This window comes from Oncorhynchus mykiss, chromosome 29 (assembly GCF_057628025.1).
Source record: "Oncorhynchus mykiss isolate SJ-2025 chromosome 29, ASM5762802v1, whole genome shotgun sequence".
NCBI lineage: Eukaryota > Metazoa > Chordata > Actinopteri > Salmoniformes > Salmonidae > Oncorhynchus > Oncorhynchus mykiss.
In genome coordinates, this window is record NC_143050.1 from 6,250,605 (window position 1) to 6,277,500 (window position 26,896).

General features: G+C 44.8%; 2 protein-coding genes across 7 annotated transcripts in view; one reads left to right on the forward strand and one right to left on the reverse strand.

Annotated features, from left to right (window-relative positions):
• Positions 1–12,631, forward strand: part of trim3b (tripartite motif containing 3b) — a 137,019-nt gene extending 124,388 nt beyond the window's left edge. For 3 of the 5 annotated variants that reach the window (XM_036967653.2, XM_090226391.1, XM_090226392.1), the window contains 2 exons: positions 5,464–5,604; positions 10,670–12,631. In XM_036967653.2, the coding sequence (XP_036823548.1) occupies positions 5,464–5,604; positions 10,670–10,822 (294 nt within the window). In that variant the 3' untranslated portion in view covers positions 10,823–12,631. The remainder of the gene's footprint in view (positions 1–5,463; positions 5,605–10,669) is intronic. The other 2 variants (XM_036967651.2, XM_036967652.2) reach the window with 1 other exon arrangement.
• An 8,141-nt stretch (positions 12,632–20,772) lies between these two features.
• trim47 (tripartite motif containing 47) overlaps positions 20,773–26,896 on the reverse strand; it is a 23,505-nt gene continuing 17,381 nt past the window's right edge. The window contains exon 10 of one of the 2 annotated variants that reach the window (XM_036967576.2): positions 20,773–23,471. In XM_036967576.2, coding sequence (XP_036823471.1) covers positions 23,124–23,471 — 348 coding nt within the window. In that variant the 3' untranslated portion in view covers positions 20,773–23,123. The remainder of the gene's footprint in view (positions 23,472–26,896) is intronic. The other variant, XM_036967577.2, reaches the window with a different exon arrangement.

The window sequence follows — 26,896 nt, forward strand, 5'->3', positions numbered from 1 at the left end:
TAACTTTTAAAACATGTTGGGAAACTATCATTTTCAAATGTTATTTTATTCAATGATATTGTTGTTACAAAACATATGTGTGTTGACTGTGATCAGGACATGGGAACATAACAACATCTGCTGTGGTAGGCTAAATTAAACAAACTAGGGATGCATGATCCTCAAACATAATACTGGCCAAACTCGTGAGGCTAAAAGGGAATTCAAAGACACTGTAGAATGACTGTATAGACTAAAAAAATGCATTTTTGGTTTCATTACTATTTAATTCTAGTTAATTAATAGTTTTATTTTTATATAATACAGTTTAACTGAAAAATGTTATGTTGAAGTGCTGTTGTTGATGTGTTGAGCCCTGCCAGCGCGTCTCACATTTGATTTCTTAAATGGCCTTGAAATATATATTGTTTTTTTCATTTAACTAAGCAAGTCAGTTAAGAACAAATTCTTATTTACAATGACGGCCTACCGGGGAACAGTGGGTTAACTGCCTTGTTCAGGGACAGAGCGACAGATTTTTACCTTGTCAGGCTACCTGCCGCCTCCACGCTCTAACCACTAGGCTACCTGCCGCCTCCACGCTCTAACCACTAGGCTACCTGCCGCCTCTACGCTCTAACCACTAGGCTACCTGCCGCCCCTACACTCTAACCACTAGGCTACCTGCCGCCTCCACGCTCTAACCACTAGGCTACCTGCCGCCTCTACGCTCTAACCACTAGGCTACCTGCCGCCTCCACGCTCTAACCACTAGGCTACCTGCCGCCTCCACGCTCTAACCACTAGGATACCTGCCGCCTCCACGCTCTAACCACTAGGCTACCTGCCGCCTCTACGCTCTAACCACTAGGCTACCTGCCGCCTCTACGCTCTAACCACTAGGCTACCTGCCGCCTCTACGCTCTAACCACTAGGCTACCTGCCGCCTCTACGCTCTAACCACTAGGCTACCTGCCGCCTCCACGCTCTAACCACTAGGCTACCTGCCGCCCCTACACTCTAACCACTAGGCTACCTGCCGCCTCTACGCTCTAACCACTAGGCTACCTGCCGCCTCTACGCTCTAACCACTAGGCTACCTGCCGCCTCCACGCTCTAACCACTAGGCTACCTGCCGCCCCTACACTCTAACCACTAGGCTACCTGCCGCCTCTACGCTCTAACCACTAGGCTACCTGCCGCCCCGCCACTCTAACCACTAGGCTACCTGCCGCCCCTACACTCTAACCACTAGGCTACCTGCCGCCTCTACGCTCTAACCACTAGGCTACCTGCCGCCTCTACGCTCTAACCACTAGGCTACCTGCCGCCTCTACGCTCTAACCACTAGGCTACCTGCCGCCTCCACGCTCTAACCACTAGGCTACCTGCCGCCCCTACGCTCTAACCACTAGGCTACCTGCCGCCTCTACGCTCTAACCACTAGGCTACCTGCCGCCCCTCCACTCTAACCACTAGGCTACCTGCCGCCCCTACACTCTAACCACTAGGCTACCTGCCGCCCCTACACTCTAACCACTAGGCTACCTGCCGCCTCCACGCTCTAACCACTAGGCTACCTGCCGCCCCTCCACTCTAACCACTAGGCTACCTGCCGCCCCTCCACTCTAACCACTAGGCTACCTGCCGCCCCTACACTCTAACCACTAGGCTACCTGCCGCCCCTACACTCTAACCACTAGGCTACCTGCCGCCCCTCCACTCTAACCACTAGGCTACCTGCCGCCCCTCCACTCTAACCACTAGGCTACCTGCCGCCCCTACACTCTAACCACTAGGCTACCTGCCGCCCCTACACTCTAACCACTAGGCTACCTGCCGCCTCTACACTCTAACCACTAGGCTACCTGCCGCCCCTACGCTCTAACCACTAGGCTACCTGCCGCCTCTACGCTCTAACCACTAGGCTACCTGCCGCCCCTCCACTCTAACCACTAGGCTACCTGCCGCCTCCACGCTCTAACCACCTGCCGACCCAAAATAATAATATATTCTAAATAATTCATTTTCGTTCCTTCTTAGGCTACCTGGCTTTCTCCTGACTGATTTAGAGTTAGTATGTTGTTTAATAGCCTGTTGACATGTTGAAGGTCAATTGATAGTGACAGAATCACACGTTACTTACCAAAGTCAAAGTTTTTTTTTGATCTCCTCGGCTACATAAGTTTTTAGTACAGCCTCCGAATGTCATGGAGATAAACCATATGTGTCGTAGTCACGTCTTTCCCCGGCATTGTACAGCTTGTTTCTAAGCATAAAGCATTGCGTACTAAAGCGTCATTACAGATCACTTTATATAATCAGGTCCATACATTTTGTTTTCTAACTCTTAAGCTAACAAAGGGGTGGGCTTATTCTTTTTAGACATTATATTTAGCAAAAGCCACAATACTCTCACATACCCCCTCAATATACTCTCAATATAGCTTCACGTACCCCCTCAATATACCCCCACATACCCCCTCAATATAACCCTAAAAATGTACTTTTAACAAGGCAAACATGATAATTGAAATGCATTCCAGGTGACTATCTCATGAAGCTGGTTGAGAGAATGCCAAGAGTGTGCAAAGCTGTCATCAAGGCAAATGGTGGCTACTATGAAAAATCTAAAATATATTTGTTTAACACTGTTTTGGTTACTACATGATTCCATACGTGTTATGTTATAGTTTTGATGTCTTCACTATTATTCTACAATGTAGAAAATAGTACAAATAAAGAAAAACCCTTGAATGAGGAGGTGTGTCCAGACTTTGGACTGGTACTGTATGTTTTCGAAATATGAAGAATGCAGGCACCAAAAGTACATTAGGCTACTCTTGTTCTATGCCCATATGGGTAGCATCACGGCTGGATAGGCTGAGTTTCTTCTGTCGAAAGTCACGCCACAACCAACTGCATTACCGTTAAAACCAACTTTTGGTTGGTCTTAAATATCTCCATCAGCGCTGCCTGAAATGACCACTTTGTTTTTAAGGACACACCTCAAATATTTCCACCACTGAAATATTTGAGCGCAAGCGAGCGGATATAAGAAATGGAAAATTAACAATCGTTGCGCAACAGTTTGAAAATAGCAGACCGCTGGCTTTAATGAACAGGTCGAAATTGCCAACAAAAGTGTATATGACCGCCGAAAATAGAGCGCTAGCGTCAAACAGCATAATTTGCTAATAAATTCATTAAAAATCCTACAATGTGATTTTCTGGATTTTTTTTCTAATTTTGTCTGTCATCTGTACCTATGATGAAAATTACAGGCCTCTCTCATCTTTTTAAGTGGGAGAACTTCCACAATTGGCGGCTGACTAAATACTAAATACTTTTTTGCCCCACTGTAGAAAATTAGGGAGGTAGGCAACAAATAGGCCATAGAGGTGAAATAATTACAATTTAGCATTAATACTGGAGTGATAGATGTGCAGATGATGATGTGCAAGTAGAGATACTGGGGAGCAAAAGAGCAAGAGGGGAAGTAACAATATGGGGATGAGGTAGTTGGGTGGGCTATTTACAGATTGGCTGTGTAAAGGCGGTCTAAGTAGGAGTTGGCTTTGGGGATGACTAGTGAAATAAACCTGCTGGAGCGTATGCTACGGGTGGGTGTTGCTAAGGTGACCAGTGAGCTGAGATAAGGCTGGGCTTTACATAGCAAAGACTTATAGGTGACCTGGAGCCAGTGGGTTTGACGATGGATATGTAGCGGGGGCCAGCCGACTAGAACATACAGTTCGCAGTGGTGGGTGGTATATGGGGCTTGGTGACAAAATGGGGGCTATTTGGGGGACAAAATTGGGGGCTATTTTGTAAATGACATCACCGAAGTCAAGGATTGGTAGGATGGTCAGTTTTACGAGGGTATGTTTGGCAGCATGAGTGAAGGAGGCTTTGTTGTGAAATAGAAAGCTGATTCTAGATTTAATTTGGGATTGGAGATGCTCAATGTGAGTCTGGAAGGAGAGTTTACAGTCTAACCAGACACCTAAGTATTTGTAGTTGTCCACATATTCTAGGTCAGAACCGTCCAGAGTAGTGATGCTAGTCGGGCGGGAGGGTGTTGGCAGCAATCGGTTGAAGAGCATGTGCTTAGTTTTACTAGCATTTAAATGCAGTTGGAGGCAACGGAAGGAGTGTTGTATTGCGTTGAAGCTCATTTGGAGGTGTGTTAGCACAGTATCCAAAGAAGGGCCAAATGTATGCAGAATGGTGTCGTCTGCGTAGATGTGGATCAGAGAATCACCAGCAGCAAGAGCGACATCATTGATATATACAGAGAAAATAATCGGCCCGAGAATTGAACCCTGTGGCACACCCATAGAAACCGCCAGAGGTCTGGACAACAGGCCCTGCGATTTGACACACTGAACTCAATCTCAGAAGTCGTTGGTGAACCAGGCGAGGCATTCATTTGAGAAGCCTATTGAGTCTGCCGATAGGAATGCGGTGATTGACAGTCGAAGGGGGTAGCCAGGTGAAAAGCATGGCCAGCTGTAGAAAAATGCTTATTGAAATGATCGATTATCGTAGATTTATCGGTGGTGACAGTGCTTCCTAGCCTCAATGCAGTGGGCAGCTGGGAGGAGGTGTTCTTATTCTCCATGGACTTTACAGTGTCCCAAAACTTTTTGGAGTTAGTGCTACAGGAAGCAAATTTCTGTTTGAAAAAGCTAGCCTTAACTTTCCTAACTGACTGAGTGTATTGGTTCCTGACTTCCCTGAAAAGTTGCATATCACGGGGGCTATTCGATGCTAATGCAGAACGCCACAGGATGTTTTTGTGCTGGTCAAGGGCAGTCAAGTCTGGGGTGAACCAAGGGCTATATCTGTTCTTAGTTCTACATTTTTTTGAATGGGGCATGCTTATTTAAGATGGAGAGGAAAGCGATTTTTAAGAGCATCCAGGCATCTAATGACGGGATGAGGTCAATATCCTTCCAGGATACCCGTGCCAGGTTGATTAGAAAGACCTGCTCGCTGAAGTGTTTTAGGGAGCGTTTGACAGTGATGTAGGGTGGTCGTTTGACCGTGGACACATTACACACGCAGTCTTAAGGATTGTTTTGTTGTTTTGTATTGAATCAAGTTAGTATTTTGTCTAAGTATATTTTGTAAATAACTTTGCCGGCTATAACTAACTTTGAGCACTGTAAATAATGATGGACACTTATGAACCTGAACATTCTGCATCTCAAAGTTGCATATTCAACTGAATCTCTGCCCTCAACAAGATGTCTACCCTGCATAGTCTACTGAATCTCTGCCCTTAACAAGATGTCTACCCTGCATAGTCTACTGAATCTCTGCCCTTAACAAGATGTCTACCCTGCATATTCTACTGAATATATGCCCTTAACAAGATCTCTACTCTGTATATTCTACAGGTAAACTATCCTTTCAATCCCCCCCCCCCCACAGGTGTGACCTCACAGAGGTATGTGTGTGTCTACTTCCTGTTCCCAGGTGTACAGTGCGGACGGTGAGTTCCTGTTTAAGTTTGGTTCCCATGGCGAGGGGAACGGCCAGTTCAATGCCCCCACCGGAGTTGCCGTGGATACCAATGGGAACATCATCGTGGCCGACTGGGGCAACAGCCGCATACAGGTGAGGCCACACCCACAGCACCTGATACAAGGTGAGGCCACACCCACAGCACCTAATACAAGGTGAGGCCACACCCACAGCACCTGATACAAGGTGAGGCCACACCCACAGCACCTAATACAAGGCGAGGCCACACCCACAGCACCTCATACAAGGTGAGGACACACCCACAGCACCTAATACAAGGTGAGGCCATACCCACAGCACCTGATACAGGTGGGGCCACACCCTCAGCACCTGGTACAGGTGGGGCCACACCCACAGCACCTGATACAAGGTGAGGCCACACCCACAGCCCCTAATACAAGGTGAGGCCACACCCACATCACATAATACAATGTGAGGCCACACCCACAGCACCTCATACAAGGTGAGGCCACACCCACAGCACCTGATACAAGGTGAGGCCACACCCACAGCCCCTAATACAAGGTGAGGCCACACCCACATCACCTCATACAAGGTGAGGCCACACCCACAGCACCTCATACAAGGTGAGGCCACACCCACAGCACCTGATACAGGTGGGGCCACACCCACAGCACCTGATACAGGTGGGGCCACACCCTCAGCACCTGGTACAGGTGGGGCCACACCCACAGCACCTGATACAGATGAGGCCACACCCACAGCACCTAATTTGGGAGATAACGCACACAAACAATAGAGATGCATAGAGGACTCTAGTGCCCAAAAGCTTGTTTTAGCATGGGCAGCACCATTGAGGACTTTCACCATTTTGAAGTAGTCAAATTGGTTTAAGGAAGGACAACAGAATTAAATCCAGATCAACAGGAGGGATCAGCCAATGAATTATACTCGTGAGGAAACATTCCATAACTCCAGGGGGCAATAAATCACCAACCTTGTCTTTAAACCAATTCAGACAACACCCTCCAGGGGGCAGTAAATCACCATCCTTTAAACCTGTTCAGACAACACCCTCCAGGGGGCAGTAAATCACCATCCTTGTCTTTAAACCTATTCAGACAACACCCTCCAGGGGGCAGTAAATCACCAACCTTGTCTTTAAACCTATTCAGACAACACCCTCCAGGGGGCAGTAAATCACCAACCTTGTCTTTATACCTGTTCAGACAACACCCTCCAGGGGGCAGTAAATCACCAACCTTGTCTTTAAACCTATTCAGACAACACCCTCCAGGGGGCAGGAAATCACCAACCTTGTCTTTAAACCTATTCAGACCACACCCTCCAGGTGGCAGTAAATCACCAACCTTGTCTTTAAACCTATTCAGACAACACCCTCCAGGGGGCAGTCAATCACCATCCTTGTCTTTAAACCTGTTCAGACAACACCCTCCAGGGGGCAGTAATCACCATCCTTGTCTTTAAACCTGTTCAGACAACACCCTCCAGGGGGCAGTAATCACCATCCTTGTCTTTAAACCTATTCAGACAACACCCTCCAGGGGGCAGGAAATCACCAACCTTGTCTTTAAACCTATTCAGACAACACCCTCCAGGTGGCAGTAAATCACCAACCTTGTCTTTAAACCTATTCAGACAACACCCTCCAGGGGGCAGTCAATCACCATCCTTGTCTTTAAACCTGTTCAGACAACACCCTCCAGGGGGCAGTAAATCACCAACCTTGTCTTTAAACCTGTTCAGACAACACCCTCCAGGCGGCAGTAAATCACCAACCTTGTCTTTAAACCTGTTCAGACAACACCCTCCAGGGGGCAGTAAATCACCAACCTTGTCTTTAAACCTGTTCAGACAACACCCTCCAGGGGGCAGTAAATCACCAACCTTTAAACCTGTTCAGACAACACCCTCCAGGGGGCAGTAAATCACCAACCTTTAAACCTGTTCAGACAACACCCTCCAGGGGGCAGTAAATCACCAACCTTTAAACCTGTTCAGACAACACCCTCCAGGGGGCAGTGTGCACCCTTTCAGTTTGTTTTCCAACTCATAGAAGTAGTAGGAGCAGAAAAGTGACTGCTTAAAAATGGTGACTGCCTCAATGGCGCTGCCCGTTCTCTAACAGACACCATAATGGAAAAGATGTAACGTTGTGATCTCTATTGATCTGTCTGACACAAAAAAAAAAGCATTTCACCTGGATTCAAGATTAGCTATCCGAGTGTATAGTAAAGATGAGTTGGACTCACGCTGTCTGTTGTGATGAGGTAGCTCTGACTGCGACTTAAAATCAGTCACCCTCAGCCCAAGGCATCAAATCAAAATCAAATCAAATGTTATTGGTCACGTACACATATTTTGCAGAAGTTTTGCGTAGGTGTCTTTTCCTTTATAATCCTTAACTGTCTGGAGTCCCTGCCACGTACGTCTCGTGTCTGAGCCGTTGCAGAGGAAACATCCTCCTAATAAGGGCTAAGACGTTGTTTTTCCCAAGCGGGAGCCTGGGGGTTCAGATCCATTTACAATACAAATTCAGATGGAAAAAAAAAGGTCTGTAAGAACAGAATTTAACACAAAAACTACAACTGAAACAAGACTCCAGCCACCCCAGTCATAAACTGTTCTCTCTGCTAACGCATGGCAAGCGATACCGGAGCGCCAAGTCTAGGACCAAGAGGCTTCTAAACAGCTTCTACCCCCAAGCCATAAGACTCCTGAACATCTAATCAAATCACTACTATTTGCACCCCCCCCCCCTTCTTCTACGCTGCTGCTACTCTCTGTTATTATCTATGTATAGTCACTTTAATAACTCTACCAACATGTACATATTACCTCAATTAACCGGTACCCCCTGCACATTGACTCTGTACCCCCCTGTATGTAGCCTCCACATTGACTCTGTACCAGTACCCCCCTGTATATAGCCTCCACATTGACTCTGTACCCCCCTGTATGTAGCCTCCACATTGACTCTATACCCCCCTGTATGTAGCCTCCACATTGACTCTGTACCAGTACCCCCTGTATATAGCCTCCACATTGACTCTGTACCAGTACCCCCTGTATATAGCCTCGCTAATGACTCAGTACCGGTACCCCCCTGTATATAGCCTCGCTAATGACTCAGTACCGGTACCCCCTGTATATAGCCTCGCTAATGACTCAGTACCGGTACCCCCTGTATATAGCCTCGCTAATGACTCAGTACCGGTACCCCCTGTATATAGCCTCGCTAATGACTCAGTACCGGTACCCCCTGTATATAGCCTCGCTAATGACTCAGTACCGGTACCCCCATGTATATAGCCTCGCTAATGACTCAGTACCGGTACCCCCTGTATATAGCCTCGCTAATGACTCAGTACCGGTACCCCCTGTATATAGCCTCCACATTGACTCAGTACCGGTACCCCCTGTATATAGCCTCGCTAATGACTCAGTACCGGTACCCCCTGTATATAGCCTCCACATTGACTCAGTACCGGTACCCCCTGTATATAGCCTCGCTAATGACTCAGTACCGGTACCCCCTGTATATAGCCTCCACATTGACTCAGTACCGGTACCCCCATGTATATAGCCTCGCTAATGACTCAGTACCGGTACCCCCTGTATATAGCCTCGCTAATGACTCAGTACCGGTACCCCCATGTATATAGCCTCGCTAATGACTCAGTACCGGTACCCCCCTGTATATAGCCTCGCTAATGACTCAGTACCGGTACCCCCTGTATATAGCCTCCACATTGACTCAGTACCGGTACCCCCTGTATATAGCCTCCACATTGACTCAGTACCGGTACCCCCTGTATATAGTCTCCACATTGACTCAGTACCGGTACCCCCTGTATATAGCCTCCACATTGACTCAGTACTGGTACCCCCTGTATATAGCCTCCACATTGACTCAGTACCGGTACCCCCTGTATATAGCCTCCACATTGACTCAGTACCGGTACCCCCCTGTATATAGCCTCCACATTGACTCAGTACCGGTACCCCCTGTATATAGCCTCCACATTGACTCAGTACCGGTACCCCCCTGTATATAGCCTCCACATTGACTCAGTACCGGTACCCCCTGTATATAGCCTCCACATTGACTCAGTACCGGTACCCCCCTGTATATAGCCTCGCTAATGACTCAGTACTGGTACCCCCTGTATATAGCCTCGCTAATGACTCAGTACCGGTACCCCCTGTATATAGCCTCGCTAATGACTCAGTACCGGTACCGCCTGTATATAGCCTCGCTAATGACTCAGTACCGGTACCCCCATGTATATAGCCTCGCTAATGACTCAGTACCGGTACCCCCCTGTATATAGCCTCGCTAATGACTCAGTACCGGTACCCCCTGTATATAGCCTCCACATTGACTCAGTACCGGTACCCCCTGTATATAGCCTCCACATTGACTCAGTACCGGTACCCCCTGTATATAGCCTCCACATTGACTCAGTACCGGTACCCCCTGTATATAGCCTCCACATTGACTCAGTACCGGTACCCCCTGTATATAGCCTCCACATTGACTCAGTACCGGTACCCCCCTGTATATAGCCTCCACATTGACTCAGTACCGGTACCCCCTGTATATAGCCTCCACATTGACTCAGTACCGGTACCCCCTGTATATAGCCTCCACATTGACTCAGTACCGGTACCCCCCTGTATATAGTCTCGCTAATGACTCAGTACTGGTACCCCCTGTATATAGCCTCGCTAATGACTCAGTACCGGTACCCCCTGTATATAGCCTCGCTAATGACTCAGTACCGGTACCCCCTGTATATAGCCTCGCTAATGACTCAGTACCGGTACCCCCTGTATATAGCCTCGCTAATGACTCAGTACCTGTACCCCCATGTATATAGCCTCGCTAATGACTCAGTACCGGTACCCCCTGTATATAGCCTCGCTAATGACTCAGTACCGGTACCCCCTGTATATAGCCTCGCTAATGACTCAGTACCGGTACCCCCTGTATATAGTATCGCTATTGTTATTTAACTGCTGCTCTTTAATTAGTTGTTACTTTTGTTTCTTTTTTTATAGGTATTTTCATAACTGCGTTGTTGGTTAAGGACATTACACGAAGGTCTGTTGTATTCCGCGCATGTGAATTAAAATTGGATTTGATTTGAAACCCCTTTTTTTCTTTCCCCAGGTATTTGACAGCGCTGGTTCCTTCCTGTCCTATATCAACACATCAGCTGACCCTCTCTATGGCCCCCAGGGTCTGACCCTCACCTCTGATGGACACGTGGCCGTAGCCGATTCTGGAAACCACTGCTTCAAGATCTACCGCTACCTACAATGATAGAGAGATGGAAGGAAGGATCAGGAGGGAGAGAGAGAGAGAGAGAGAGAGAGAGAGGGACATGGAGCCATGGCTGACTCTTCAAAGGTTTGAGGGATGGATGGTAGGAGGGGTGGACAGATGGAAGGACAGAGAGATGGACCCACAGAACAACTGCTTCAAAGCCTACTGCTTCCTACAGTAGGATGGATGGATGGATGGATGGATGGACCGAACCATGGATCTTATACTGCTTCCTACAGTAGGATGGATGGAGAGTTGGACAGACCGAACCACGGTTCATATACTGCTTCCTACAGTAGGATGGATGGATGGATGGACCGGACCGAACCATGGTTCTCATACTACTACCTACAGTAGAGGGAGCCAGTTGGGACTCTCCCCTGCAGCTTTACCTTGTTCCCCGTATGGTACTTTCTGCAAATTCCATTCTGCCAAACTCTCCAGCCAGACAAGGGAGAACTGAACTCCCCTTTAGGAGGCTGGAGTGGAATGGGAAATATGACTTTACCATAGGTGAATCAGATAAATACTTGACAACAGGAAAGTTAATATTAAACAGTGTTAATATGTCCATACTTCATACCCTGGTTCTGTCTATTCCATTGGGGACCACTTTGTAAACAAGTGGAATCGATTTAGCTTGTTATCCCCTTGGGTTGTAGTCAGCCATCTTTTACCCATAAATCTAAAAGAGTGTTACATCCGCCATTTTGTGTGATCTATATAACCTTATATAGACGTACATAATGTATATTTGTTTTGTGTGTAGAGGTATCTGAATACTTTAGATCAATGCACTATCTAGTTACGCTATGTAGAAGAGCTCAACCACTTCACAAGATACTGTATGTGAGGTTGAATTGCAAATATCAAGAGCACAAAGTTATACACATTTCTATTTGTGTTCTTTTTCTAAAGAACTTAAACAAAGGACTTGTTTGTTTAAAACATTTTTTATTTCTACATGATTTTATCTTTTAACAACAAACAAACAAAACATGTTTTTAAATCTAATTTGCTGCTGTTTAGATGTCCTCCTCTTCTTGGCCTCGGGTGTGTCCCAATAATTCCTCCTTCTTCCTGAAGTGTGCACTTGTTCGGGCTAAAGTGAGTTACCATTTACCGTACCAGTCATGTCCTTGTAATAGAGTGGACGTCCCCCGGGGAATCGAATCAAATCAAATCAAATGTATTTATATAGCCCTTCGTACATCAGCTGATATCTCAAAGTGCTGTACAGAAACCCAGCCTAAAACCCCAAACACCCCCCCCCCCCCCACACACACACACACAAGCGTCAACGACTCATCTGAAGTTGGTACAGCTGATCTGCCAAGCTCTGTCTGTAGCGTCCGAACAGTTTCGCTGATATGAGACTCTCACAAGCATGTTGGTTGTTTTGCTCCAGGATGCCCACAAGCCTCACAAGACCAGTCTGGAGGTACCAGTTTATTTATGGAAGTACTTCAGTGCCCAAGAATAGGGGGGAAGTTTGGGTAATTAAATAAACATTTACTGTATCTCAGATATAGAACAAACACGTCAACACCTTATCCCTTTCGATTTCTGTTTTGACTAGCTGTTTTGACTAGCTGTTTTGACTAGCTGTTTTGACTAGCTGTTTTGACTAGCTGTTTTGACTAGCTGTTTTGCCATGTATGAATATCTTATTCAATTAATTTATATTGGCTAATAGACATTTGGGAAAAATATCTTCGACTCCTCCGTCCTCTCTCCTCCGTCCTCTGTGACCCGGAAACCAATAAGTGGTTGAGGAATGTGTCAATTAGTTTGTAGGGGAATGGAAGAGTGTCCTCCACTCCCCGGGTGTCGTCCCCCCCCCCCCCCCCCCTCCCCCCCCCCCCCCCCCTCCCAGAGTATCCTCGCCGGGTGTCCTCCCCTCCGCGAGTATCCTCCTATCACCTAGGATAGTCCTTTATGAAAGAGTTGTAATATATGCCACAACCCCCTTTGAATCAGCTGTTGTCTTGTCAGAGGAGAAGAAAAGCAAGCAGACATTTAAAAAAAACAACATGCTACTCAAGGCTTTATCTGGAATATGTCTGCCACAACTAGCAACATTTATTTCTACCGCTTTACACGTATATTCTGGATTCTGTTTGCCGTATGGCGCGCCAATGGACAAGGAGAGTCTCGTTTCGGTTAAAGTTTTATTTGGATAGTCTGGACGATCTGTTGATAAGAAACTGTTTGCTCAGGTCAGGGTTAGAGCTAGGGTTAGTAGATAGTTATTTGAAATGTTACTGGTCGTCGTCTGTCGAGCCAAATAAAGTGTTAATCTCATGTCAAAACAAGCAGGAAGGAGGAGTTAACGAAACAAATTGTGAATCTCCCCAATAAAGGGAACTGGACACTTCTGGAGAAAGGAGAGATTATTGGAACGCAGGCCTTGTGAGACTGTAGCACTGAAACACTGCTCATCAGCGCCCTCTAGTGGGGGAAACATCCACATCGACTATTATACTGAAATCTATTTTTGTACATTGTTGTTGTTGGACATTACACAAAGACGATTACTTTCAAAGGAATAATTTATATATATATAACTCTGTGTATATTCAAATATCGCTGTCTATATCATATTCCAAAAGTGTATATTACTTCCTTATTGTTGTTGTGGCTGACGAAACCACTTCCTTATTGTTGTTGTGGCTGACGAAACCACTTCCTTATTGTTGTTGTGGCTGACGAAAGCACTTCCTTATTGTTGTTGTGGCTGACGAAAGCACTTCCTTATTGTTGTTGTGGCTGACGAAAGCACTTCCTTATTGTTGTTGTGGCTGACGAAACCACTTCCTTATTGTTGTTGTGGCTGACGAAAGCACTTCCTTATTGTTGTTGTGGCTGACGAAAGCACTTCCTTATTGTTGTTGTGGCTGACGAAAGCACTTTCTCCACGGGGGTTTGCCAGTATTTGTACTTGTTCTGACTTTCATATCAAGTCACATACACATGTTTAGCAGATGTTATTGCGGGTGTAGCGAAATGCTTGTGTTTCTAGCTCCAACAGTGCAGTAACATCTAACAATACACACAACAATACACACACATCTAAAAGTAACATTATGGAATTAATTATTATACACACATTAGATTGAGCAATGTCAGAGTGGCATTGATTAAAATACAGTAGAATAGAATACAGTACATATGAGATGAGTAACACACTATGTAAACATTATTTAAACCTTATTAAAGTGACCAGTATATATTCCATGTATATAGGGCAACAGCCTCTAAGGTGCAGGGTTACGTAACCGGCTAGTGATGGCTATTTAACAGTCTGATGGCCTTTCACTGTTCAGAAGGCTTTCTTTGTGGTAAATGAGAAGCACATTGCCAGTTAACAGACAAGGACATGCGGAAAGAGTTCCACCCACATGCAGTTTCTAATTCAAGGGTGGCTCTTCCTGGAGACCTATACCCTCCTGCAGGGTTTTGTTCCAGTCCTACTCAGAGCACACCTGATTCTATTAATCAGCTCCTCCGCAGGATATATACCTTTACCTAGGTAAAGTCAGTTAAGAACAAATTCTTATGTACAGGAACATGTACAGGCCTAGGAACAGTGGTTAACTGCCTGTTCAGGGGCAGAACGACAGATTTGTACCTTGTCAGCTCGGGGGTTTGAACTTACAACCTTCCGGTTACTTGTCCAACGCTCTACCCACAAGGCTACCCTGCCGCCCCGTATAGGTATAGGGCTGGAGCAAAAGCCTGCACGCCCAGTAGCTCTCCAATATGACGGATGGCCAACCCTGTTCTAATTTCCCCTGTTTGTGTGAATAAATCATATGCTCTGTGCTGCATCTCAGTCCACCGCACCCCAGCTGCCGCTCCCGAGGCACTGCAACTCAGTGCTAGAGGTGTCACTACAGATCCTGGATCTGATTCCAGGCTGTATCACAGCGGTCTAAGACACTGCAACTCAGTGCTAGAGGTGTCACTACAGATCCTGGTACTGATTCCAGGTTGTATCACAGCGGTCTAAGGCACTGCAACTCAGTGCTAGAGGTGTCACTACAGATCCTGGTTCTGATTCCAGGCTGTATCACAGCGGTCTAAGGCACTGCAACTCAGTGCTAGAGGTGTCACTACAGATCCTGGTTCTGATTCCAGGCTGTATCACAGCGGTCTAAGGCACTGCAACTCAGTGCTAGAGGTGTCACTACAGATCCTGGATCTGATTCCAGGCTGTATCACAGCGGTCTAAGGCACTGCAACTCAGTGCTAGAGGTGTCACTACAGATCCTGGATCTGATTCCAGGCTGTATCACAGCGGTCTAAGGTACTGCAACTCAGTGCTAGAGGTGTCACTACAGATCCTGGATCTGATGACCAGGCTGTATCACAGCGGTCTAAGGCACTGCAACTCAGTGCTAGAGGTGTCACTACAGATCCTGGATCTGATGACCAGGCTGTATCACAGCGGTCTAAGGCACTGCAACTCAGTGCTAGAGGTGTCACTACAGATCCTGGATCTGATGACCAGGCTGTATCACAGCCGGCTGTGATTGGGAGTCCCCATTGGGCGCAGCGTCGTCCGGGTTAGTGTTTGGCCCGGGGGTAGGCCGTCATCGTAAATAAGAATTTGTTCTTAACTGAGTTGCGTAGTTAAAAGTTAAAATAAATAAAAAAAGAACATACAAATGATTGGAACGGGAGGGAATAAATACTCTGTCCTAGACTTAACTCATGTTACTGATTTAGTCTCAAACTATTCAGAAAATATTGTATTTGCTTGAGTAATCTCCTACCTTGAGTGATGTTCTTACTGACCCCCACCAATGCATGACCTAGACTAAAACAAGCTAGGACTAAACTAAGCCAACACTGAAATAAAATCAACAGAAATATGACATTACTTTTACAAAGATGCTGTATGATATACAGTATATATTTAAAATAATTTGTTTTGTATTTTGTTCAGTTCGTATGATTACAAAAGTATGTATTAAATATTAAATAAATATAATAAATAAATGAAATATTAAAGACACAACACCGTCATGGTTTTCTGGGTGCTTTGTTTGTGTGGTTTAAGATATACACTGCCTTTCAAAAGTTTGGGGTCACTTAGAAATGTCGTTGTTTTTGAAAGAAAAGCTATTTTTTTTGTCCATTAAAATAACATGAAATTGATCAGAAATACAGTGTAGACATTGTTAATGTTGTAAATGATTATTGTAGCTGGAAATGGCTGATATTTAATGGAACATCTACATAGGTGTACAGAGGCCCATTATCAGAAACCATCACTCCTGTGTTCCAATGGCACGTTGTGTTAGCTAATCCAAGTTTATCATTTTAAAAGGCTAATTGATCATTAGAAAACCCTTTTGCAATTATGTTAGCACAGCTGAAAACTGTGGTGCTGATTAAAGAAGCAATAAAATGGGCATTCTTTATACTAGTTGAGTATCTGGAGCATCAGCATTTGTGGGTTCGATTACAGGCTCAAAATAGCCAGAAACAAAGAACTTTCTTCTGAAACACGTCAAACTCGCTACCATCAGTCCTGTGTCATGCCAACAGTAAAGCATCCTGAGACCATTCATTCGTGTGTTCAATTCTGCCTAAGAGCCATGAAAAAAATAATGGTATCAACACAGAGGTCGAAGATTATGATTTTTCCAACGCTGATACCGATTATTGGAGGACCAAAAAAGCCGATACTGATTAAATGGCCGATATATTTTTTTATTTGTAATAATGACAATTACAACAACACTGAATTAACACTTATTTTAACTTAATATAATACATCAATAAAATCAATTTAGCCTCAAATAAATAATGAAACATGTTCAATTTGGTTTAAATAATGCAAAAACACAGTGTTGGAGGAGAAAGTAAAAGTGCAATATGTGCCATGTAAGAAAGCTAACGTTTAGGTTCCTTGCTCAGAACATGAGAACATATGAAAGCTGGTGGTTCCTTTTTAACATGAGTCTTCAATATTCCCAGGTAAGAAGTTTTAGGTTGTAGTTATTATAGGACTATTTCCCTCTATACCATTTGTATTTCATTAACCTTTGACTATTGGATGTTCTTATAGGCACTTTAGTATTGCCAGTGTAACAGCAAAGCTTCCGTCCCTCTCCTCACTCCTCCCTGGGCTCGAACCAGCAACACAATGACAACAGCCACCACATTGAAGCAGCGTTAACCATGCAGAGCAAGGGAAACAAGCCCGCTAACTAGCCAGCCATTTCACTTCGGTTACACCAGCCTCATCTCGGGAGTTGATAGGTTTGAAGTCATAAACAGCGCAATGCTTGACGCACAACGAAGAGCTGCTGGCAAAACGCACGAAAGTGCTGTTTGAATGAATGTTTACGCGCCACTCAGTCAGATACTACCACCACTCAGTCAGATACTTAGATACTTGTATGCTCAGTCAGATTATATGCAACACAGGACACGCTAATTAATATCTAGTAATATCATCAACCATGTGTAGTTAACTAGTGATTATGATGATTTTTTTTTATAAGATAAGTTTAATGCTAGCTAGCAACTTACCTTGGCTTACTGCATTTGTGTAACAGGCAGTCAGTCTCCTTGTGGAGTGCAACAAGAGAGGCAGGTCTTTATTGCATTGGACTAGTTAACTGTACGGTTGCAAGCTGACAAGGTGAAAATCTGTCTTTCTGCCCCTGAAAGAGGCAGTTTACCCATTGTTCCTAGGCCATCATTGAAAATAAGAATGTGTTCTTCACTGACTTGCCTAGTTAAATAAAGATGAAATAAAAAGGTGTAAAAAAATGAATAAAAAAATAATAAATTGGCTCCCAAAAATACAGATTTCCGATTGTTATGAAAACTTGAAACTGCCCTAATTAAATCGGCCATTCCGATTAATCGGTCGACCTCTACAACACATCCCCCGAGAGAAACTTCTCCCAACCGTCCAGGAACAGTTTGGTGATGAACAATGCCTTTTCCAGCATGATGGAGCAACTTGCCATAAGGCAAAAAGTGATAAAGTGGCTCGAGGAACAAAACATCGATATTTTGGGTCCATGACCAGGAAACTCCCCAGACCTTAATCCCATTGAGAACTTGTGGTCAATCCTCAAGAGGCGGGTGGACAAACAAAAACCCACAAATTCTGACAAACTCCAAGCATCGATTATGCAAGAATGGGCTGCCATCAGTCAGGATGTGGTCCAGAAGTTAATTGACAGCATGCCAGGACAGATTGCAGAGGTCTTGAAAAAGTAGGGTCAACACTACAAATACATATTTGCATCAACTTCATGTAATTGTCAATAAAAGCCTTTGACACATATGAAATGCTTGTAATTACACTTCAGTACGGTCTGACAAACACAGCTGTCGCTCGGCAGATGAAGGGCCGACATGAGCGGTTGATTTTAGATACAGATCATGCTGATAGTCTGTATTATGTTACATTGCACACGGGTGCCTCAAGAGACTTGTAAAATACAAAATGTGTATTGCGATTCAATGGGGTTGGTGTTGTCATGACGACTAATGCCAAAGCCAGGTACTGTAAAAAAAAAATATTAAAAAAGTGTTTGTGACAGGGCAGGTGAACAGTTTCCTCCAGGGGGACACTTATTAATCAAATGTATTTATAAAGCCCATCTTACATCAGCGGACATCTCCAAGTGCTGTAGAGAAACCCAGCCTAAAAGACATTTGAATGTTACATTCATGACGGTAAAATAAAATCACAGCCTCTTGCGATATGGATGTTGTACTTCACTATTGCACGTGGATGAAAATTCAATTAATTGTGCAGCCCTTCCTCTTGCTTCCCTCCCTCAATTTATTTTACCTTTATTTAACTATGCAAGTGGGTTAAGAACAAATATCTTATTTTCAATGACGGCCTAGGAACAGTGGGTTAACTGCCTTGTTCAGAGGCATAGATTTTTACCTAGTCAGCTCTGGGATTTGATCCAACAACTTTCCGTTTACTAGTGCAACACTAACCACTAGAATTACCTGCCGCTTCTACACTCTAACCACTAGGCTACCTGCCGCATCTACACTCTAACTACTAGGCTACCTGCCACCTCTACACTCTAACCACTAGGCTACCTGCCACCCCTACACTCTAACCACTAGACTACCTGCCGCATCTACACTCTAACTACTAGGCTACCTGCCACCTCTACACTCTAACCACTAGGCTACCTGCCGCTTCTACACTAACCACTTGGCTACCTGCCGCTTCTACACTCTAACCACTAGGCTACCTGCCGCTTCTACACTCTAACCACTAGGCTACCTGCCGCTTCTACACTCTAACCACTAGGCTACCTGCCGCTTCTACACTCTAACCACTAGGCTACCTGCCGCTTCTACACTCTAACCACTAGGCTACCTGCCGCCTCTACACTCTAACCACTAGGCTACCTGCCGCTTCTACACTCTAACCACTAGGCTACCTGCCGCCTCTACACTCTAACCACTAGGCTACCTGCCGCCTCTACACTCTAACCACTAGGCTACCTGCCACCTCTATTACCGGTTTTCCCATTCGCACAACAACTGCTCTAGATCAAACCTCCCGTTCTCCTAGAATAATCAAGAACATAACTAATAATAATGTAAAACAATTCTCAGCCTAACTGACATTAATTTTCTGGAGAACTCGGATCTAGTAAATACAACAAAACATTGTCCAGTTACATTTTAATTTTCCAAATGTTCATTAGTAACACAAGGACGGTAGGCTATATACAGTATTGCATTTGTAATTTGCACCAATGACAACATGAACAAACACAATTTAAAAAAAGCCACTCTTTCCAAAATACCCAATATGCATTGCAATCATTTCATTAAAACAATCATGATTCATTAAAATGAAGTAAAACGCTAAATTCTTTTTTTTTTTTTTTAAGTTAAAAAATAATAATAAATACATTGATATTCAAGGGTAAATGAATAACAGGATAAAAATAAAAACTTCAAACATAAAGACAACTGACCTTGTGTATTGTTGGGGTGCGTTCAGTTCAATTGAACGTTTGCTACATTGCGTAACAGTTTGTACTGAACAACACCTTTCCCCAAAACGTTCTTGAACAGACTAAGGTACATTTACTTCATTTGGTGAGTGTGACTTGAAGCAATATGTTAAGTATTAACCTCCAACCGCTCTCCTTTTCTCAACTGGTCGTTCAGTACAGCACTGTTTCATTGAGCTTTACACTAAATTCATACTGAACGCAGCCCTCTATTTGAACACAACCCCAGTGGAACATTCTGGTTGGACCGCAGATGGTCAAGACGACCATGCTCAAATGGACCAATCAGCAACCAGAGCAATGTGACCTGAACGGACACAGAGCCAATAGGAAAACATTCTACCCCTGTAAACAGTGTTCACCACATGTTAAAGCATCAAAATAAACGACAAAAGCCAGATCGCTTTCAGCATGACAATGTTTTGGAACGTTCGGATAGAAATAGCCTGTGTAGAACAAACATACCTCTGACATGTAGAATAAGGATTCACATCAGCTCGATTCATGGCAGATCTGCAATGTTCGAGAAAGTTTGGCAACTGAACATGGCCCAGTGTCAGCACTTTACAATGGAATTGGTTAAACATTTACGAAATGACGATGAACCAAAAACTACACACAGGTTAAAAACTTAATCTAAAATTGACTATTAAAATAAAACAAGATTATTCACAACCATCAATAAACAGGATGTAATGTTATTGAACAATAAACAGGATGTAATGTTATTGAACAATAAACAGGAAGTAATGTTATTAACAACAATAAACAGGATGTAATGTTATTGACAACAATAAACAGGATGTAATGTTATTGACAACAATAAACAGGATGTAATGTTATTGACAACAAATAACAGGACCCATTAATAGTCAATGTAATGGTACAGAGTATGTACCGTACAGGCACCTGCCATAATAAACAGGAAACCCTCGAGTATATGAGGGATACAACGTCTATTGAAAGCAGGCGCTTCTCACACATGATGTGGTTCCTGAGTTAAGCAATTGACATCCCATAATGGTTATGTTCATGTATAAAAATACCCTGATACTTTGGCTACAAAAAAAAAAAGATCTCAGTGATTTAAAAGAGGGGTCTCATAGGAACATAGGGAGGGGGTTTAAAAAGGTGTGTGTCAGTCACCAGATCTCAACCCAATTCAACACTTACGGTAGATTCTGGAGTGGCGCCTGAGACCGTGTTTTCCACCACCATCAACAAAACACCAAATGATGGAATTTCCCGGGGGAAGAATGGTGTCACATCCCTCCAACAGAGTTCCAGACTCTGGTAGAATCGGCGCCAAGACACATTGAAGCTGTTCTGGTGGCCCCAATGCCCTATTAACACACTGTGTTTGAGTTTCCTTTATTTTGGCAGTTACATGCACTCTCCGTTTTAGGAAATTCAGAGCAGTCCTCCGTTTCTGCACATCAACTATGGATGCATCTCATATGGCACCCTATTCCCTATATAGTGCACTACCCAGGGTCCATAGAAGTCTGGTAGAAAGTAGTGGCACCATATAAAGAGAATAGGGTGTGTGGTCATACTGTACCATAGTAGTGGACATAACAGCACTTCTCAACAACAAACTAAAACGTGTACCCGAGTATCGAGTTTGGGAATCCCTGTCCTATATAGTGATCTGATTTTGACATAAGTGGTACACTGTATATGGTACAGAGTGCTATTGCGGACACGTGCTGTGTCTGTAGTAGGGTACTAACACCTCTAATGACTGTCTGTAGGAACAGGTGTGACTGAAGTGCTGTTATGTCCACTACTATGGTACAGTATGACCACACACCCTATTCCCTTATATGGGGCGGCAGGGTAGCCTAGTGGTTAGAGCGTTGGACTAGTGACCGGAAGGTTGCAAGTTCAAACCCCCGAGCTGTTGTTCTGTTGTCCTGAACAAGGCAGTTAACCCACTGTTTCTAGGCCGTCATTGAAAATAATAATGTGTTCTTAACTGACTTGCCTAGTTAAATAAAGGTACAATAAATAAATATGGTTCACTACTTTCTACCAGAGTCCTATGGACCCTGGTAGTGCACTATATAGGGAATAGGGTGCCATATGAGATGCATGCACTTCCTATCACAGCTTTTAGAGGTCAGACCACGCCGTAAAGTCCAGTGGTTAGAACCAGAATCCTCTGACCAGGATGTTGGCTGTCATTTTCACTTTGCAGACGATTCAACACGTTGAAACGGTCACACTCTGCAGCTGACTAACGGCACAAGGCCGTGTCTTGGTGTCCTTTAGGAGAAAGGCAACTGTCTTGCCAACGTGATGTCATGCATTAGTTACAATGAGTCCCTGTGGTGCCACACACAACCACCAAGGGCATTTTAAATGTTTCCATTTTAGAAATTCTACAATCACAATTGAACAAGACACTCTGGAACCCCCACCACAGTAGAATCAGTACCATTCTAGAACACTCCAGGGGCTCTGGCACAAAGCCACAGTAGAATTAGTAACATTCTAGAACACTCCAGGGGCTCTAGCACAAAGCCACAGTAGAATTAGTAACATTCTAGAACACTCCAGGGGCTCTGGCACAAAGCCACAGTATAATTAGTAACATTCTAGAACACTCCAGGGGCTCTGGCACAAAGCCACAGTAGAATTAGTAACATTCTAGAACACTCCAGGGGCTCTGGCACAAAGCCACAGTAGAATCAGTACCATTCTAGAACACTCCAGGGGCCTGGGCACAAAGCCACAGTAGAATCAGTACCATTCTAGAACACTCCAGGGACTTGGGCACAAAGCCACAGTAGAATCAGTACCATAAAGCCACAGTATAATCAGTACCATTCTAGAACACTCCAGGGGCTCTGGCACAAAGCCACAGTAGAATCAGTACTATTCTAGAACACTCCAGGGGCTCTGGCACAAAGCCACAGTAGAATCAGTACCATAAAGCCACAGTATAATCAGTACCATTCTAGAACACTCCAGGGGCTTGGGCACAAAGCCACAGTAGAATTAGTACCATTCTAGAACACTCCAGGGCTCGGGCACAAAGCCACAGCTGGAATGGTTGATCATCAATCGTGGATCTGGAATGAGTAGCCACACACACACACACTCACTCTCAAGGTTGGCTATAGGCCTCATCTTCTACCCAGGCACACACACACCCCCCCTCCTTGCTGTCATCAAGAGTGAATCTGTAATGAGTAGCCACACACACTCAGAGTTGGCTGTAGGCCTAAAACTTCTACCCAGGCACCTCCCCTCCCCCCGCCATCTCAGTAGTAATGACAGATCTGCAGTCTGCTCCCAGGATCGTTCTTCCCTGGGCTGAAGAAAGGAGATACCGGCTCTTCGAAGTACGCCTCAAACATGTACAACTTCTTCATGGTGACTGCGTCGTAGAAGGACACGCGTCCTGCGTCGTAGTCCAGGTACACGCCCACCCTCGGGGAGTTCCAGTAGTCGGCCAGAGGTATCTTGGCATCCTCCTCGTTAGCATATAGCCTGTCCTGCAGACTGAGGCTCCAGTAGCCGGAGGATGGACACAGGTTGACGAAACCCTTCCTGGGACTGTACTCCCCTGTCACCCCCAGGTACCATACGCCCTTGTCCTTCACATCCACCTGAAATAAGAAACAACAAAACAAAACTGTACTGTACTTGCCTTTCTTCATTGAGTTTCCCTGTGTCATCTATATGTACACATGGCCCAATGAAACATGTGGCTTCAACCCCTAGAATTTACATTAGGATCCCAGTGGTTAGAGCATTGAGCCAGTAACCGAAAGGTGGTTGGATCGAATCCCCGAGATGTCAAGGTAAAAAAAAAAAATCTGTCTTTCTGCCCCGGAGCAAGGCAGTTAACCCGCTGTTCCCCGGGCCCCGAAGACGTGGATGTTGATTATGGCAGCCGGGGCGGGGCGCACCTCTCTGATTCAGAGGGGTTAAATGTGGAAAACACACTTTTCAGTTTAATATTTTAGTTTCAATACTCTGCACAAAGACAATAATCTGCACGAAGACAATACTCTGCACGAAGACAATACTCTGCACGAAGACAATACTCTGCACGAAGACAATACTCTGCACGAGGACAATACTCTGCATGAAGACAAGACAGAGACAATACTCTGCACGAAGACAATACTCTGCATGAAGACAAGACAGAGGCAATACTCTGCATGAAGACAATACTTTGCACGAAGACAAGACGGAGACAATACTCTGCATGAAGACAATACTTTGCACGAAGAAAAGACGGAGACAATACTCTGTACGGAGACAATACACTCTGCACGGAGACAAGACGGAGACAATACTCTGCACGGAGACAATATACTCTGCACGGAGACAAGACGGAGACAATACTCTGCACGGAGACAATATACTCTGCACGGAGACAATATACTCTGCACGGAGACAATATACTCTGCACGGAGACAATATACTCTGCACGGAGACAATATACTCTGCACGGAGACAATACTCTGCACGGAGACAAGACAGAGACAATACTCTGCACGGAGACAATACTCTGCACGAAGACGGAGACAATACTCTGCACGAAGACAAGACGGAGACAATACTCTGCACGGAGACAAGACGGAGACAATACTCTGCATGAAGACAATATACTCTGCACGGAGACAATATACTCTGCACGGAGACAATACTCTGACAAGACGAGACAAGACAGAGACAATACTCTGCACGGAGACAATACTCTGCACGAAGACGGAGACAATACTCTGCACTAAGACAAGACAGAGACAATACTCTGCACGGAGACAAGACGGAGACAATACTCTGCATGAAGACAATATACTCTGCACGGAGACAATACTCTGCACGAAGACAAGACGGAGACAATACTCTGCACGAAGACAATACTCTGCACGAAGACAATATACTCTGCACGAAGACAATATACTCTGCACGAAGACAATATACTCTGCACAGAGACAATACTCTGCACAGAGACAATACTCTGCACAGAGACAATACTCTGCACAGAGACAATACTCTGCACGGAGACAATACTCTGCACGGAGACAATACTCTGCACGGAGACAATACTCTGCACAGAGACAATACTCTGCACAGAGACAATACTCTGCACAGAGACAATACTCTGCACAGAGACAATACTCTGCACAGAGACAATACTCTGCACGGAGACAATGCTCTGCACGGAGACAATGCTCTGCACGGAGACAATGCTCTGCACGGAGACAATGCTCTGCACGGAGACAATGCTCTGCACGGAGACAATGCTCTGCACGGAGACAATGCTCTGCACGGAGACAATGCTCTGCACGGAGACAATGCTCTGCACGGAGACAATACTCTGCACGGAGACAATACTCTGCACGAAGACAATACTCTGCACGGAGACAATACTCTGCACGGAGACAATACTCTGCACGGAGACAATACTCTGCTCGGAGACAATACTCTGCTCGGAGACAATACTCTGCTCGGAGACAATACTCTGCTCGGAGACAATACTCTGCTCGGAGACAATACTCTGCACGGAGACAATACTCTGCACGGAGACAATACTCTGCACGGAGACAATACTCTGCACGGAGACAATACTCTGCACGGAGACAATACTCTGCACGGAGACAATACTCTGCACGGAGACAATACTCTCATTTTTCCCACCAGGGGTGTGATTCCACCAAACAGACTTGTTGCAGATATAAACCAGTGTGTGATGACGTAGTGCACACAAAATGTACTTTTTAGTTTAAGATTTCATGGTGTTCCAATGTATTATTATTTGACCATGTTGGTCATCTATGAACATTTGAACATCTTGGCCATGTTCTGTTATAATCTCCACCCAGCACAGCCAGAAGAGGACTGGCCACCCCTCATAGCCTGGTTCCTCTCTAGGTTTCTTCCTAGGTTTCGGCCTTTCTAGGGAGTTTTTTCCTAGCCACCGTGCTTCTACACCTGCATTGCTTGCTGTTTTGGAGGTTTTAGACCAACGCTCTAACCACTAGGGTACCTGCCGCAACCCTTGTATACAATTCACCACTAAAATGTTCACCATTAGATATCTGGTGGTTCTCTGTAGCTCAGTTGGTAGAGCGTAGTGCTTGCAACGTCAGGAGTGTGGGTTCAATTCCCGGGAACAACCATATGTTAAATGTATGCACGTATGGCTGAAAGTCACTTTGGATAAAACATTTTTTTTTAAAGAGTCTGCTAAATGGAACATACTATATTATTATAATGGCTTTCTGCCAGAAGTTGGAGGTCTGGATGAGAGAGTACAGTGGCCATTTTGTCCCTGTGCTTCCTACTAGCTTCGTCTTCCTACTCTGTTCTTCCTTCAGAAAAGCATGCGTCACAACTTTGTTCACTTGTACAATTTCTCTCGTTCACTTTCGCTTGTAAAATGTCCACACTCACCAAAAATGACATTCGGTAGCGACTAGCAATGCTTGTGTAACTTTATGAGCTGGATTTGCCCGGCTTTGCAATTAGTCTGTTTCGTTTTCACTTGATAGCATTTAGCTAACGGCGTCTATGTGATTTCGCTACTACTTGTGCTAATTCTGTTAGCACTTTGGTAAAAGCCATGGGCATTTTTGTTTTTGTTGTTGTTGAATTTATAGCGCCCCCTTGTGTGATGTACCGGTAATACCGTAAATCCCCGAAATGGCAGAAGAACGCTACCACCCACGTCTAAGGATTACAAATAATCATGAATGAATCGTGAAAAATAGATCGGTGAAGAAACACAGATCATGTCCCCAAAACATGCTAGTCTCTCACCCTTACCAATAACAGGGGACTTTAATGTTTTTGGGGGACGAAGGGGTTATGATATCTATGCCTCTGTAACTGAATTTATTTGAGTGTATATGTATGAAAATACCATCAAATAAAAAGTGACACTCTGTACGGTCGTCTCATGAAATGAAACACTTGATCTCAAATCCAAAAACGCTGGAGTAAAGCCCCCCCCCCCATCCCCCTAAGCTAAGATTTAGCTACACTAAGTCATTCTGGATAAGAGTGTCTGCTAAAATAT